At 39.2% G+C, this 16192-nt stretch overlaps 1 protein-coding gene across 1 annotated transcript; it reads left to right on the forward strand.

Moving 5' to 3' along the window:
* The first annotated feature begins 441 nt into the window (after positions 1-441).
* Positions 442-12440, forward strand: LOC117752792 (integrin alpha-D-like). The gene is made up of 30 exons (XM_034570411.1): positions 442-593; positions 2006-2108; positions 2231-2325; positions 2435-2505; positions 2712-2826; positions 3431-3558; positions 3709-3854; positions 4505-4655; positions 5196-5346; positions 5600-5673; positions 5800-5920; positions 6283-6416; positions 6506-6652; positions 6744-6956; positions 7432-7565; positions 8065-8207; positions 8316-8470; positions 8591-8716; positions 8848-8921; positions 9125-9266; positions 9899-9997; positions 10079-10158; positions 10244-10330; positions 10434-10503; positions 10916-11014; positions 11141-11221; positions 11300-11410; positions 11570-11683; positions 11765-11875; positions 12089-12440. The coding sequence occupies exons 1-30, from the start codon at positions 557-559 to the stop codon at positions 12185-12187; spliced, it is 3411 nt and encodes a 1136-aa protein (XP_034426302.1). The 5' UTR covers positions 442-556; the 3' UTR covers positions 12188-12440.
* Positions 12441-16192: the final 3752 nt, after the last annotated feature.

Here is a 16192-nt window from a genome sequence, read left to right on the forward strand (position 1 = left end):
TGTCTTAATGAGCACACTGCATTCATGTATGTGTGATGTTGAATAAAGCTAAAGGAATACTGTAATATATATAAAGGTTTATGTATGAGAACAAGTTTAAGTACAGTGTTATTGTATGCCACGGATTACAGTCTTAACAGTAACCTTGAATTTAAAGTGACTTTATAGATTTTTTGATATAAATAAAACTCCTTCACATCTGTGTCTGCATCCACTTCCCCATTTTCCAGCAAAAAGTGCCACAACAGCCAACAAGAGCTGAAGTTAAGGTTTTATTCTACTGGTGTCTTTTTAAAACATGTTCTTAATCTCTTGAATCATAATAAAAAGCTGCCTGTGCTTCCTGCAAGTGATGACATATTGTGACTATAGCCCACATTAAACAGAAAGGGTTAGTATTGTGACCCCACCTACTTCGAGTTCCTCTAACCTCAACTTTTAAGCAGTCCTTTCACGATTTCTGCACACGCAGTAATAGAAATAGTCACCTCTCTTCCACATACATTCATGTGAGCAAACCATCGCACTTTATGCATTTTTCCGACAGGATAACACAATGGCCTGGATATTTGCTGCTGCAGTATTCATTTCAGGTAAGAAAACTTGCAGGTTTTTCTCTTACATTGTCTTAAAAAAAAGTGTTTCTATATATTTGTGAGGCAATAAAAATGTAATCTATTTTGTTTAGTGACATTTAAAGTGTTCCTGCAGAAATGCTAGTATTTGCCTTGTTTTAAAAACCACCAGAGCTAAAGGATGAATGAACAATAAAAACAACATTTAGAAAATATAGACCACACCCCAGACAGACCCCAGTCTCCATATTGATCCCATTTCAACTGCTCATACTGGTAGATACATCGTTTTGACCATTTAGATTCATTGTGTTTGTTTAACAGCATCTATCATTCAAATGACCTGCGTGCATGTGCTACATGAATAGATCAGGTCGGCAAGAATCTGGAAAATAATCACAGGAACACATGAGAAGAGGCTAAACTATCATGGACCCACCCAGTTATTATCTATATCTGCTCGTCCTGTGCAGAGAGGAGACTGGAGACATTGCTCACCCCTGACTCCTCAATCTTTAGAGGCAGACATCCTGAATTAAAATGGTGTTTTACATTTAAATTGACCATAAAAGAAGCTGGCTGCAAAAAAGCTATTAAAGCTATAAAAAGTCATCATAATGTGTGTTTACTAAATGACTTGTGAAACATTCTACTTATCTATCTCCCACATCTATTTTGTGCTATGTGTGTGCTTATATGTGTTTACCCAGTGTAAGTTAGTATAAAGCTGGTTTTATTAAATGGCTTAAAATACAACCTAGAGTGTCAGAAGAAATGAAAAGCAATACAAAAGCAGCACTGGTGACAAGAAAAAGCAGAACCTCAGGTTTTTTATGCATAAATCGTTTATGCAAGATTTATGCAAATATACACATGATGTTCAGAACGTACAAGATACCAAAATAGCATTAAAGTCACAGACATCAGACACATGAGGTTCAACGTCATCTGTTCTCCTGCTGTTCACCATGAGAAAATCATTTGTCAGACGGTTGAAGAGTTCGTCTCATGAATGTGCAAATTAATTATTGTTTAGAGCCACTATATCTACCTGCAAGTTCTTACAAACATCTGTCACAGACGTGAACAGTAAAAAAACACAAACTCAGTTTCATTTTATGAAGAATCTTCACCGCAGATAAACCAGGTGGGATGAACACATAGTTTTCTAACTTCACTGTTTGAGGAAGTCCTTCTTAAATTTAAGTGAGTCTAGAGTTTGAAATGCTCTGTCTTTGGTGCCCCCTAGTGGTGTTATCCAAACAGACAATGTGGTAACCCTCAGTTCACACCATTGTAAACCAAACACAAACTGAATGCCACACAAGGAGTCTATAGATTTTCCTAGAGACAAAAATTCTGATGAGTTTTAAAGTTGTTATAACACTTCATCAAATATGATTCTGATCTCATCATTTCTCGTTTCTCAGTGTTGAATACGGCTCTATGTTTCAATATCGACCCCGTGGCTTGGAAGTCCTGGGACAACAGTGCCGCAGGGTTTGGCTACCAGGTGGTGCAAAGACAATCAGAGTAAGTCAGTCGCACGCCTCACAGCTGCAATAACATATGGCATTTCTTGATAGAAGAAAACAGCTGCACGGCGCTGACGAGACTGATTCTGTTACATATTTCTCTGGGTTTTATTTCCTCAGCGTGCTCATCAGCGCTCCCCTTGAACAGTATTCACAATTGGAAAGGGGGAAAATATACAAGTGCACTACAACCTGCCAAAGTCTGCCATTTGAAGGTAGGCGGCTGTTAACGTCTCCAGAGAAAGACCAGAAACAGGTATTTTGACACCAAGCATTCGTATCATATGAGCATCATAACACAAGTGTTCAATGTTTTCTATTCAGCGCCAGAATTTGTAGTCAACATGTCCCTTGGTTTGACAATGACGAATGACCCCATCTCACGAAACACTATGGTGAGTTGTTAAACTTCACAGATTTCCAGAACATAGTTAAAATCAATATAGAGATCAGTCAAAAGTCCAATTAAACATTTGATATGTTCACTTCTTATCACTTTCTTATCGCCTTGCAGCTTGAAAAACGGTTGTTTTAAGGGGCGACTACACAATCAAATAGTCCGCTAATTCAATCAGGATGATATGATCTCGTCTCTTTTCAGGCATGTGGCCCAACCATCCCAAAGGATTGCAAACGTATCACCATGTACAGCGGCGCATGCTTCCAGATCGACCGGTTTGATCAGTTTGGATCCGCGGTGCCGCGGTCCTCTCCAGGTGAGTTTGTGAAAATGTCCCATGATACAGGTAACGGTGGGAATTACCTGCTGATATTGCCACTACTCAAGAAAAATCGTATCAAGACAAAACAGACAAAAAAGACGTATCAAGACAAAACAGACGAGAAGAGAGGGAGACTCAACCGCGGAGAGGAGGCACGGCACATTTGGCCGAGACGAGGAGTGACAACATGGAAGAAAGTGAAGAATCAGCCAACATCGCTGAAAACGTCCACGACGAAGCAGAACAGAAACACATTCCCCATCCGTGGTGTTATTTAAGTGAAGAGTTCTTCATTCAAAACATTGTAAACTTTTCCTCCTGAACATTTATTCATGCTCACAAATGTTTTCTTGCTTTTTATTTGATTATTTTTTATCTTATTTGAAGTGAGAGTAGTTTAAGTCAAATAGTCTCAGTTTGCTTAGCTGTTGGAAATGACGTTCAGAGGGGCGGACTAGATGGCTGCAGTGTAGCTCATAAACCCTGCCTCCTCCATGTTAACAGACAGGACAAAGTACACATCAAATAGATTTTTTGTCAAAGATGTGCTATGTGGATTTTAACAAATGATTCAGATTCTGGCCCGTGTCTTTGACAGAGTGCAGAGCCGAAGCAGATATTGCTTTTCTCTTGGATGGTTCAGGCAGCGTATTCTCTGATGATTTTCAAACAATGAAGAATTTTGTGAAAACGCTGGTACGCCTATTTGTGGGAAAAGATACACAGGTATGTTCCCAGGACGATGTTCCCACTGCCACTTAAACTATTGCACACACTCAGAGAATTCACTGAAAGATCAAATTCTACAGTTTGTCACTGCCTCCATGACTGTTAGATATTATTTTTCTTCTTCTTCTTCTTCTTCTCTCTTTGCAGTTTGCTGTTGTCCAGTTCTCTTATGATGTCACTGTTGAATTGAACTTTCGTGACTTTTTCTCATCTGGACGATGGGAGTCGGAAATCGATGGAATAAGACAAAAAGGCCTCGGAACTCACACAGCTAGTGCCATCCAATATGTGGTGTAGGTGCTGATGTAATGCTGATGTGATAATGTATATGAAATGGTGGTTTAATTTTTTACACAGTAGCACACTTTTGAGGGTGTAGTTTGTGGTGTTGTGTTTGTAGTTTGTCTACCGTGCAGTGGACGAGACAAACCCCAAACTGAGCTAGACATAAAAATAGGGCTTGACAATATGACCAAAACTTATACCAAACTTTCCACATCAATATCGATAATTATCACAATAAATGTCACATTTTAATTTCTGTTAAGAGTAAAAACAGTTTTTTGCTCCTAAGAGAGGGTTGTGGTTTTAAACAAACTTGATAAACAACACAACATTTTTCAACATATGTGTTATACCTCCTCAATTTGCACAATGTATAAGCAATATAGTGACTGAACATTTGTTATATTGCTATTGATGGAAATTATATTGCAATAATTATTGATATTGTTTAATTTTACAGCCCTACATAAAAATATTTAGATTTATATTCTTGGATAAATGGTAAAGCTAAATGTGGGAAATGAAGTCAGTTGCATAATGAACATATTTTCAAACATAAATAAAATGCAGATTTCCAGAGATGAAATTGTTATGTTATGTTATTGACCAAAGAACTGGACAAACGCGTATTGAAATGATATTGTTTTTGTTTTGGCAGCCAAAATGTTTTCACATCAGCAGGAGGTTCTAGACCAAACGTGAAGAAGATCCTGATCGTCATTACTGATGGAGAATCTACTGACAGCCATAACTTACCATATGCAATAAGCTTAGCTGAGAATGCAAAGATTGTTCGATTTGCTATTGGGGTAAGTTCAGTTCATTCCAATGAGCAAAATGTGTTTTCCAAAAAAGGCATTGTTTGTGTTTTTACCCTACATCCAGACATACAGTTACATGATACTACCCTGTGAATTTTAAGTGAAAGTTCATAAATAAGAAGTTTACAATCCTTCACCACATCTCATTAACACCAATTTTTAAAATCTCTGCTCTTGCTGCCTTCAGAATTGATTTTGAAAAAAATGTATTGGTTTAAAAATCTCTTAAACCTATTTATGTGGATATCAAACTCACGACCTACCTTTTTAGTCAGACTTTTCATTAAATTTTACTTATTAAGCTCCCTCTTAATTTGTCTTTTTTACAGATATATCTTTTCAATCTTTGTTATTTTTGTATTCAATTAATTACTCTCTTATTTACCTTCTCTGAATTTGTTTACATAAATACCTTACTTTTTAACTCTGGTTTCGTGATGAGTGCAGGTGGATAAACTATCTATGAACGAGTAAAAAAATCAACTCAACTTGATCAGCATTAAAACTATTTTCTCAACATGCCTCTAGGTGGGGAGAGCGTTCTCTACCCCAGAGGCGAAACAGGAACTGGACTCTATTGCATCTTCGCTCTCGACAAATCACGTGTTTCGAGTAGAGAGCTTTGACGCACTTGATGCAATAACGAAGAATTTGCAGGACAAAATCTTCTCTATTGAGGGTACGGATGTAAATTTACAGCTTAAAATCCCATTTACATTCTCAGTTGACAAATATTAGCGTTGATGTTGTTTATTGAGCTCCTTTCATGATGCACATCCAGTTCTTATGTTATGTTTTCAAACACTGAAATAATAATTATATTATAATAAGTTGAACTTGTTTATACGAGCTTGCCACTGTAAATCCATTCAACAACAGCGGGTATGTAACTGTGGGATTCAGCTCAGTGCTCATTTCTTTTGCTGTTTCAGGATCTCAGTCCACTGGAGAGACACTGAAAATGGAAATGGCTCAGGCGGGATTCAGTGTGGCTTATGTGCCAGGGGTAATAATAATCAAAGACACCGACACCTGCCTTTGTGATAGAAAGGCTACACACAGGCGTCATGTTTTGACTCTATAATGCATTTAACTTTCGCTTTTGTGGGCTGATTGTGGTTCTGAATTACAGGGAATTCAAATGGGCACTGTTGGCGCCAACCAGTGGAAAGGAGGCTACATGGAATACACATTATCAGGCCAGAAGCTGAGTTCATATGAGCCTTTGTTCATGGAACAAGACAGTTATCTGGGTAAGAATTTCACAGTAATAACAAACTAATACACACGTGATTAGTACTTTTCTACTGTAACCCTCCCTCCTACGCTAACGACACGAATTGAGCAACAAAAGGTAAAAAAGGCAAATGAAAAACAAGGAGTCAGAAAGTACTGTACATGCAAGGGTCATGTGAGTAAAACATGTTCACATGTCATAAATGAAGCTCCAAAAATCACCAAAGTTACATTTAAAGGTAAATTAGAAACCCTTCAAAGAAAAGAAAAACACTACACCCACTACTAAAGTTAGTTAGTTTTTATAAATGACTCTTTTGTCAAGTGTAGCTAAACCTTTGGATGTTTCAATTTATTTGCTTTGACTCTTAAATTTCAGGTTACTCCATGACTATCGCGAAAACCAGACAAGGCCAATTGACAATTGTTGGCGCTCCGAGATATCAACACAGAGGACTTGTGATGGCAGTTCATGAACAGATCAATCAAAAGATTGATCCCTTTGACTGGCAGGTGCGTGGTTTCTGATCGGATATATAGACAATAAACGTGTACATAGATCTGGAATAAACAGTCTTGTTTTCTTCTTGTTTCTTAAACAGTTTCAGACTGGTGGATATTTTGGGGCAGAGGTTCGTGCCATGGATGTGAACAATGACGGATACACTGACCTAATCCTCATATCTGCCCCTATGTACAAGGAAGCTGATAGAGAGGGAAGAGTTTACGTTTGCGGTTTAGCTCGTTTGGTAAGTGACCATTTCTTCTAGTGCCATTAAATTAATTTCTTTTTCTTAACATCCAGGCAAACGTTGACTCTCCTCCATATATTTTGAACAGAGGGTCGAGTGTCACTTCGAATCTCCGTTAGTGCTGAGAGGGGATGAGTCCGACCAGGCGAGGTTTGGCTCTTCTCTCGCTGTGCTGCCTGATCTCAACGCAGATGACCTCAGGGAGGTGGCAGTTGGTGCACCTCTGGAGAACGGTGGTCAAGGCAGCATCTACATATTCCACGGCGAAGGAGGAAGCAGAGTCAGTTCGACTTACTCACAGGTGAGTAGGCTCAAAAAAAAAATCAATGTCCCCCTCGGGTGAAAATCATAAAAACATATTCATATGTCAGGGTTTGACATGATCAAAGACAAGAGTTTTTCCACCATAAAGCTGCAGTAAACAAATGCCAGTTAGAAAAATATGGATACAGCCGGGGTTTGTGATGTCACAAACCTAAGAAACCAATACTGTCAACTTGTGGGTGTGGCCAAGCAGCTGAAAAAGGCTCTTCACCTGCAGGTGGCGCTGTGAGGGTTGGGATATTGGGGGCAGGGCTTGGGCCATAAGGTATAGAGTTAAGTTGTCTCAAGGCCGTGAGGGGAATTTTTTCATGTCAAACCTTTTGAATATGTTATTATGAAGAACAAAGAAGAGTTTAAGGGGAATTAAGTGGGACTGTAACAAATTCAGTCTGTGAGGCCTAATTCTTTTCGATAGATTAACATGTTTTATCCAAAATACTTAAATTCCACAGAAAATTGCTGCCTCTGAAGTCCGGCAACAACTTAGGTTCTTCGGTATGTCAATCAGTGACTCGTCTTTTGACCACAGTAGCGACAGTCTGCCTGACTTAGCAGTGGGGTCAAAGGGCACAGTTGTCTTACTCAGGTTTGTAAAAGATTCTACTGTCTGTCATTATTACAGTCCTTTGTTAACCTACTGCTTTTGTTCATTTGTAAACTTATAATTTATAAGCTTACAATTATATAAAAATATAATTTATAGCATAGACTGTATAGATGGAAGGTTTGTTAGCTCCCAAAAGTGAAGCCAAAGCTTCTTGATTACCACCTGGTGGCTGGATGCAGTATATGTCATAAACCTTTACTTGAAAAGTTTACAAACTTTTTTTGTCTCAACAGTGTCACAGCTCTTGTCAATCAGATTTATTTTTGTCTTGAAATTAGTTCACCTCCTCCTCCATGTTCGTTGATAGGACATGGCCCAAATTAAACAGTCAGAGTGCACGTCAAATAATGTTTTCTCACATTATTCAGTAGATCTTATCACACTGATGTTTTTCCAAGTGTTCGTTTTTAATATTTTGTTGATTTGATGCTATGAAAACGTGGTGGTCCTCATTTTTTCCTGCTCTATCCATTTCCAGGTCAATGCCTGTGGTAATGGTAGAGGCTACGATGTCGTTCAACCCAAACCAGGTCCCTACAAAAAACCCAAACTGCCAGAACCCACTGGAGAACACAGCTGAAATCTGCTTTACCATGACCAAACTTTCTACAGTTTCCACAGGTTACTCATTCCTCTCACTTTTCTTGAACCACAGAGCCACTGTATATCTGTTGAAATACATGTCCGTGTACATGAGTAATATGTAGATTCAACCGTCATTCATTCCAGCTGGAGCAAAGATCAATTATACTTTAACACTGGATGCCACCCGCAAGGTCCCAAACAACAGAGCCTACATAAAGGACAAACAACGAGAGAAGACCGGGTCAATTGAAGTTGACTTACGAAGGCCAAAATGCTTCCCAGTGAAATTCTTTATTCAGGTGAGTTGTTAACATCAGATTATATCACAACCCAAAAAGGTTTCCGTCTGAAAAACAAAACAAAACAAATTCACTGAGTTCAAACTAACGGTATTTCCCAACTGTGCCCTCCTCTCGCAGGCTTGTCCTCAGGATGCTCTCAATGCACTTAGAAATGAGCTCAGATTCACCTTTGACGGTATTCCCTCTACTACAAACCTTAAACCAAGTCTGGCCCAGCAGGCTCAAACTACCACTTATCATTCTGTAAGTGACCTTTAAACAAACTTGCAATAAATGTCGATTTAACTGAACAGAGTGAGTAAGTGAACAGCTTTAATTTGAACTTTTATGAATTCTTGTCATTGTCATGTTTTTCTTCATGCTCTCTTCCACAGTTGAAATTTGAGATCAACTGTGGCACTGACAACAAGTGTGTAGATAACCTGAAAGTGGATTTCAACTTCAACAGGTGAGAACCAAAAGTGAAGCCCAACCTATGGGTGTGGGCAAGTTTACATTTCTCTTCTCTACAAGAACATGTCTGGCATAGTAGACTGTGAGCATCTAGCTGAGGGGATCGCTATAAAGTGCAGCCTCACCGAGCTGCTAGCACAAAAGGAGACTATTAGATTATTGTTTTTCTGTGCCTTCACCTTCCCTTTTCTCTGTCAGCTCCTCAGAGTTGAAGGTGGGCATTGATGAACTGTTGGACGTCACAGTATCAGTGGAGAACCGAGACGAAGATTCCTACAACAGCTACGTGAAACTTACGTACCCAGCTGGGCTCTCCTACAGGAAGTTCACAGGTTTGCAGGTAAGGGCTCATTCGTTTAACGGTCACTGCCGACATACTTCCAATGCGTTGTTTACATTGGTATGGTTGTTAAGCTGTACATCCACTAGAGGGCAGCACCGAGTCAAGAGTTTCAAATCTCTCCTCACAAAGTTCCGCCATTGCTGAAATGTCTTCCTCATGTCCTGTCTCGCTTAAACGATTGGCTACATTGCCCCCTATGATTACCGGTGGTACTGCTCCATTTTGTCTGTTTTATCAATATCCATAAACCTTCAGAAGATGTGCACAAAAACGAAATAAAGATTAAATGAATGCAGAATACAGACAAGGCTCCATTTTACGTATACATATCTAGTATTGAGCAAAAATTAGCCGTAAACCATTAGCATCTGGTCTGTTAAAATGGATTTCTTGACCATGTGTATCGGTCTTGATTAACAACAAAACATCTAAACTGCGCAGACTGGCTATTCTCAAAATTATGCCAAAATATCAAGATGGCAGCACCCTTACTTTTAGGTTCAGGGTATTTAAGGCTCATTCACGGGAGGAAGTGGAGGCACATTGCTGATTTACAGATACAGTCTACCGCTCACACAGCAATTCAGCTTTAAATGTGCTGTTGTTTCATTGATTGCCTTTTAATGAAGGGAAGAATCGAGTGCAACTCCTTGGACAGTGAAGATGGCTTATCGCGAGGAATGACAACCTGCACTATTAACAACCCCATTTTCAAGAGCGACACTGAGGTTTGTGTTATTTGTAAACAGGCATCTCTTCCCATTGCTGCAGCAAAACGCAGAGACAATCTCACCCCTCTTTCATTACAGGCTTTGTTCACCGTCTCCTATGGGATCGAAAGCAACAGACGATTTGACAGGAAGATTTTTATCTCTGCAAATGCTTCCAGGTACTGTGCCTGTCTATAATGTTTAATATTCATATTACATCACTAATACATAATTCACAGAGTTAATTTCACTTCTCTCTTTTAGTGAGAATCAGGAACATTCCACTTCAAGTGAACTTTACCAAATGAAATGGTTGGACGTTAAGTACAGCATTTTGGTCACGATTGAAAGGTTTGGTGTTTTAATTTCCTGTGTTAGTCAAAGAAATCACATTAAAATATTAATAATTTCAAAGTGTACACTCTATTACCTGAAATTAAAACATCTGTTTCAGCTCCCTCAGCTACAACAACTTCACATCTGGAAAGAACGATGTGCTGAAACCTCACAAGCAGTCAATTGTGGTAAAGTATCTCCTCACATGATCATATCCTTCGCAGAGGCCCAACTGTCCCCTTATCAAACCAAATTTAAATTCACTAGATCCTAAATGTTTTAACTAGATCTGCACCAAATTACACACGCTCATCAATATCAGCCCCCTAAACGTGCCTGGTTTAGTTTCAAGATCCATGAAAATAAGGAAATGTAGAAAATATTGCAATTTTATAGATTAAAAAAGTATACACATCAAAATTTAATGGATCCTTTCACCAAGTTTCTTTCTCTTTTCTTGCGTAATCCTTCTAAATATCAAACAAACCCTGATGAAAACATAATCATCTTGGCTGAGTTTAATAACTTGTTCATCATCTGGATCCTGATGCTTGCTCAGCCTCTTCAGATCAATCGTTTCCTTTTCTCCTCTTCTGACAGGTCACAAACAACATCAGGGCGCTGAACTTCACGGTGGTGATCAAGGTGCCTGTCAAGCTCGGCGATAAAGACATCTGGGTGGATTCGAGCAGTTTGCAGGTGACGTTACTGATCCCAGAAAAGTCTCTCATGTCGCTGTTGCAGCCTCAAGAACGGGAGGGACGTGGTCACATGAGAACCACATCTGGTCGTCTGTTAAACTGACGCAAACCTGTTCTATTCCAGATTCCAGACTGCCGAAGAGAAGCAGACGAAGAACGTACTGTCACAGACTTTGTTGCTATGATAAAGGAGAATAATGTAGTGGTGAGTATACTATCTACAATTGGGGATTGAAGAACTTACACAGTATTACAACTTCTGTCGTCTCTTCCTCACCCACAGGACTGCTCTGTAGCCAGGTGCGGAGTGTTCAGGTGCAGTAGGTTCATGGGAAGACTGGAGAGTAAAAAGTACAAAATCTCTGCCAACATCAGCTCAGGATGGATAGAGCAGGTAACTGATGTGCATGTGTCACATTGTAACATGCATTTTGAAGTATTTCACAACTGGTGCTCATTCTAAAGTGGTAAAATTACAGTAATTTACTAAAGAAATTGAACGTCACCAAAGGTAACGTCGTTCTCATCACGAAGTCTTTCATTTTTTAAACAGATTGGACTCGACTCGGCAAAATTCCTCTTGACCAGCACGGCTACTCTGGAGTACGACACAAACCAGTACATCTTCTTTTCTACGGGGTCTAATAACAAGCCTCCGATTCACAAGGTGATTCCACATTCTATTTATTTTACTTGTCTTTCAAATAAGCTTGATTTTGATCCACCTTCATGTCATTTCATGTCTCAGATTGAAGCCGAGATAGAAGTGTATCCACAACCAGATTTCACCAAAGAAATCGTCGGGGGATCGCTGGGAGGGTTAGCTCTGCTGGCTCTACTCACTGCTGGCCTGTATAAGGTGAGACTCTCGAAATATATACATTATTTTAGTTTATTATACAGCCTTATGGAGTCAATGAACGGTGTTCCACCCCCAATAAAAGTAAATGAACACTATCCTTTCATTTTTGAACTATTCAGCAGTTATTCCCTTCTTTCCCTTCATGTATGAAGCAGCTTTAATGCAGGATCGAAATGTTTTAATGTCACTTTCTTTCTTTTCTTCTCTCAGGCTGGATTTTTCAAGAGTAAATACCAAGAAATGATGAATGAGGCAGAAGAAGCGGCAGAACCAGGGGCTAATGAAGCTGCAGCCACACCAGAACAATAAACATCACTGGCACTAGAATGGTAGAGGACATATACCACTGCCAAGCCCCAACAGTCCTCTTACATCCAATCAAGCCGCACCAATTTGTTTATTATTCCTGCAAACTATCTGTGTTCCTTTGTGTTTTTTAGGTGGAAGTGAAAAAAACACAATACACTTGGATCTGCTGGCTTCTGCTTATCATCAAAACTGCTACAATAAAATATGCTTAGGAGCAGCTTCTCTTGCTAAACTGAATTGCTTTTTTTTCTGAATGAACGTAAATAAACATTTGTTTTATGCTTCATTAATATTTATTTCATGACTCAATATGACTTTTATAATGTGACTCAAAGAAAATAGGCATGGTTTGATGGAACAGAGAATAAATACTCTACCTCATTCAGCTGGATTAACACATTTTGAAAAAAAATTGCATTTTGCAGTACAATTTGTCTACAGATTTCTTACCGTAAAATACCTTCTGTTAGGTATATAAACATTTGATTGAAAGTGCCTGATGGTGTATTCTCTTTTGTTTGACCTGAGTATTGTAAGTGCATTTACAGTATTGGACTATTTCACGCAGCTTCAACAAATACCACATCATTACAACAGGAACATGGAGGTAATAACGACAGCAAAACTAAAGAACAAGGAAAATGCTTTTTCTGCTGAATTTGCTGTTGTAGACGTTGCAGGAGATGGCATATCACCAACTGTCTACTTTAAGAATGACCCGAATCTTGAGATTTTGACAAATGACTGAATATCTGCCCGCACGGATTTATTCCCACTCATTGTGACAACGGCCGCCTGGAACCAAGTGGAGTCTGATTTGCAGAGCAGAGGGCCGCCCTGATCCCCCTGCAAAGAGAAAAAGAGAATTCAACATCAGTCAGGTCCTGATCTGAAACCTTCTTCCCTGATGAGAAGAGCAATTCGATTTCAGAAACTCAGGTGGATGGGAAACATTTAGTTTTTACCTCTATGGCATAAGTGCAAATGTTGTCTGAATCAGAAACGCTCCCACAGTTTACCACTTGAGTTTCAAGGTCTCGCAGACTTGAGCCAGCTTTGTCAGCACCTTAAAAACACAAGAATACAGTTTTTGTGAATTTTCAGTATATGTTGTTGTGCAATAATGCATTAAACGTGATACCATAAAATGGTGTGCCTTTCGGCATTCAATAAATTTGGTTATCAAAATAAAATATTGAATATTAATATAAAAAATATTAATATTAAATAATAACTTTAATTGATTAAAGTTACCTCGGGGCACCACCCTTCAAAGGAAGGGAAAAGATAGCCAATTTATTGATTAAGTCTCATAAAAGTACTAACTACAAATTTGGAACTCTGATTAACAATTAAATTAATAACTATAATCAAAATTACCATATAGATAGTTAGCTAAGTTGAAGGATATAGAGTTCTTGACAGTGTAGAGGTTGGCAAAATTCACTTATGCAACATTAATGAAAAAACATTTGTGAAAGAAAAACATTTATTATGAATATAATAAAGTATAAAAACACAAATTACTAACGGTGTACTTACAAAACAAAGATAGGTATGTGAGTATGCATGTGTGTGTGTCTGTGTGAGTCAGCGTGCTTCTAAAATGGCGGTTGGCCACTTTGAAGATAACGTCCCTCCCCCCTTTTTGGAATGTTTACGACATGTAGCGGGGGTCAGAGAGATAGGGTGCTGAGATAAGCATGTGTCTGTGTGTGTGCCAAATTAGAGAAAGTTACTAGATGCATGCAAGGAAAGACTGTGAAGAGCATAACTAACATTAACTTTCAAATAACTTGTAACCAAAATATCACAACACAAATCAAACTTATAAACATCACAAGGAATTGAATAAACAGTCTTTGCTTAGCCTAGTATAATTATTAAGCCCAGTTGTGTTACCCGTCCGTGGAAAGGGGAAAAAAGAAGTTGCTGTGCTGTTCGAAGTTCTGTGAAATCGTCTTGCTGGTTGTGTGGCTCCTGCCTTCGTGGTTCTGTTGGGCTGTGCAGCTCAGTTGCTGTTTGAAGTTCTCCTGCAGGACATCGCGTCGTGGCTTAGAGGTTGGTAGAGCTTGGATTGCGAGGAGGTTTCCTTGGTGAGATGAGCTGGAAGCTGCAACTCTCCTCCATGAAGTTGATTTGAGTTGAAAGAGTGAGCTGGACCGTCGCCCTTCTCATCTGAGAGAATTCGTGGAAGGAGCGGTGTGCTCCTCTCGAAGAGGTGAATGGAAAGAGAAGATGTGAGCTGGAGAAGCCAAACTTCTCCCCTGGACGGGTCGCATTGGAAAAGACTGAAGAAAGGGGAACAGGCCTTATATTGGCCTGGTGAGGCCCCATGCATCCAAGACTACCTCCCAACGTGGTCTGCCTGATCAGATCTCAGGACGCATTTGGGTGCGTTCAGACCTGTATTGGGCGATGACCACTTGTGATTGGATCACTCAGGATGGATGTTAATACCAAGTCTGAGCAGGGTAACATAGCTTGAAGGATCCTCACCTCCATTCTTACTGCCCTTCCCCCAGCCTGGCACCCAGCATCGACTACCAACGGGGAAGGATCTGTCATTGTTGTCATCCAGACACACAGGCTGGATATAATCTATGTAGCTGACGGGTTTCTGCAGCTGCAGTACAGCAATGTTAGAGCCTGTAAATTTGCTCAGTATAATCTTCACAACACCCACAGAACTCTCAAACTCTTCAGAACTGCCCACAAGTCGCTGGCCAAGAAACACTCTCCACTCGAGAACATTTGGACTGGAGCTGTAAGGAGTATAAAAACACATCTTTAGAAAGTCATGTCCAATGGAAAATATTAGTAAATAATATCAGTAAATTACGTCCTATTGAAATTGTAAGGATTATTCTCATTCTTCTTCTTCTTATTCTAACCCAAATGAATTGGGTTTTTGAGGGCTTTAACATGCTCAAAAGCTTACCAAAGTTTGAGGAAAATTAGAAAGTGGTGAAGATTTACGTATTCTGGAGTAATTTGAAATGGGCGTGGCAAAATGGCTCAACAGCGCCACCTGGAACGCAGCCCGTAGTTTTTAATTATGTTTTATAATAAAGGCATGATTCATGGAGTTGAGCAACAAGAGAGCAATATGTATTCAGTCAGCTAATTCCTTTTCCCTTTACGTGTTTCCTTAAATTTTAAATATACATCACACATTCATAGTGATCAATTCCCTTAAAGATGCCTTATTTTCATCATCAAGAAAATGAGTGAGGAATCAATGAAAATGTTGAAAAATGCTGTATCTCGCCCCCTGATCCATATCCACACCAACATTTTATGGATTCCTTCTTGACCCACCAGAGTTTTATGGTAATCCGTTGAGCAGTTTTTTTGCATAACCCTAACAGACAATAAACAAATAAACGAAAACATAACCTTTCTCTCTGAGGCAATAAAGTCAACAGATATTGACTCTCCCCGCTCATAGTGCCTTTGAGTCTTTTTAATAGTAAGCTCTGCAGAGGTTACACAACAAGCACGGGTGCTCAAAGTGGAAGTTCACAAAAGCCAGAACTTATACAAAGAGGCGTTTCATAAAACTTAATATGAAAAAAAGACATGAAATCATCATCTGTGTCTATCTGCTGCAGCAGTTGGAAGAAAACATCACCGAATAAGGGCATACACCCTGTTTATCAAGGTCATAGCAGTGAGACACCGCCAAATAAGGGTTCCATCTTGTCAGGTAGACAGTATCACAGCAGTGAGACACCTGGTCAGTGGAATTTTCCACCACACTATAGAAATAAATCCTAATGTTTTCTTACTGCTGTGGATGTAACCTTGAATTTTAAGTGACTTTTTGATTTTTTGGTATAAATAAAACTCCTTCACATCTGTGTCTGCATCCACTTCCCCTTTTCCAGCAAAAAGTGCCACAACAGCCAACAAGAGCTGAAGTTAAGGTTTTATTCTACTGGTATCTTTTTAAAACATGTTCTTAATGTATTGAATCATAATTAAAAGATACTTGTGCTACCT

Source organism: Hippoglossus hippoglossus, chromosome 19 (genome assembly GCF_009819705.1).
Source record: "Hippoglossus hippoglossus isolate fHipHip1 chromosome 19, fHipHip1.pri, whole genome shotgun sequence".
NCBI classification, from domain to species: Eukaryota; Metazoa; Chordata; class Actinopteri; order Pleuronectiformes; family Pleuronectidae; genus Hippoglossus; species Hippoglossus hippoglossus.

Bases quoted from the DNA above. Each gene is read 5' to 3' on its own strand.
- LOC117752792 (XM_034570411.1), top strand. From the start codon at position 557: ATGGCCTGGATATTTGCTGCTGCAGTATTCATTTCAG. The intron at 8,922-9,124 runs GTGAGAACCAAA...TTTCTCTGTCAG, and splicing joins GTGGATTTCAACTTCAACAG to CTCCTCAGAGTTGAAGGTGG. The intron at 10,159-10,243 runs GTACTGTGCCTG...TCTCTCTTTTAG, and splicing joins ATCTCTGCAAATGCTTCCAG to TGAGAATCAGGAACATTCCA.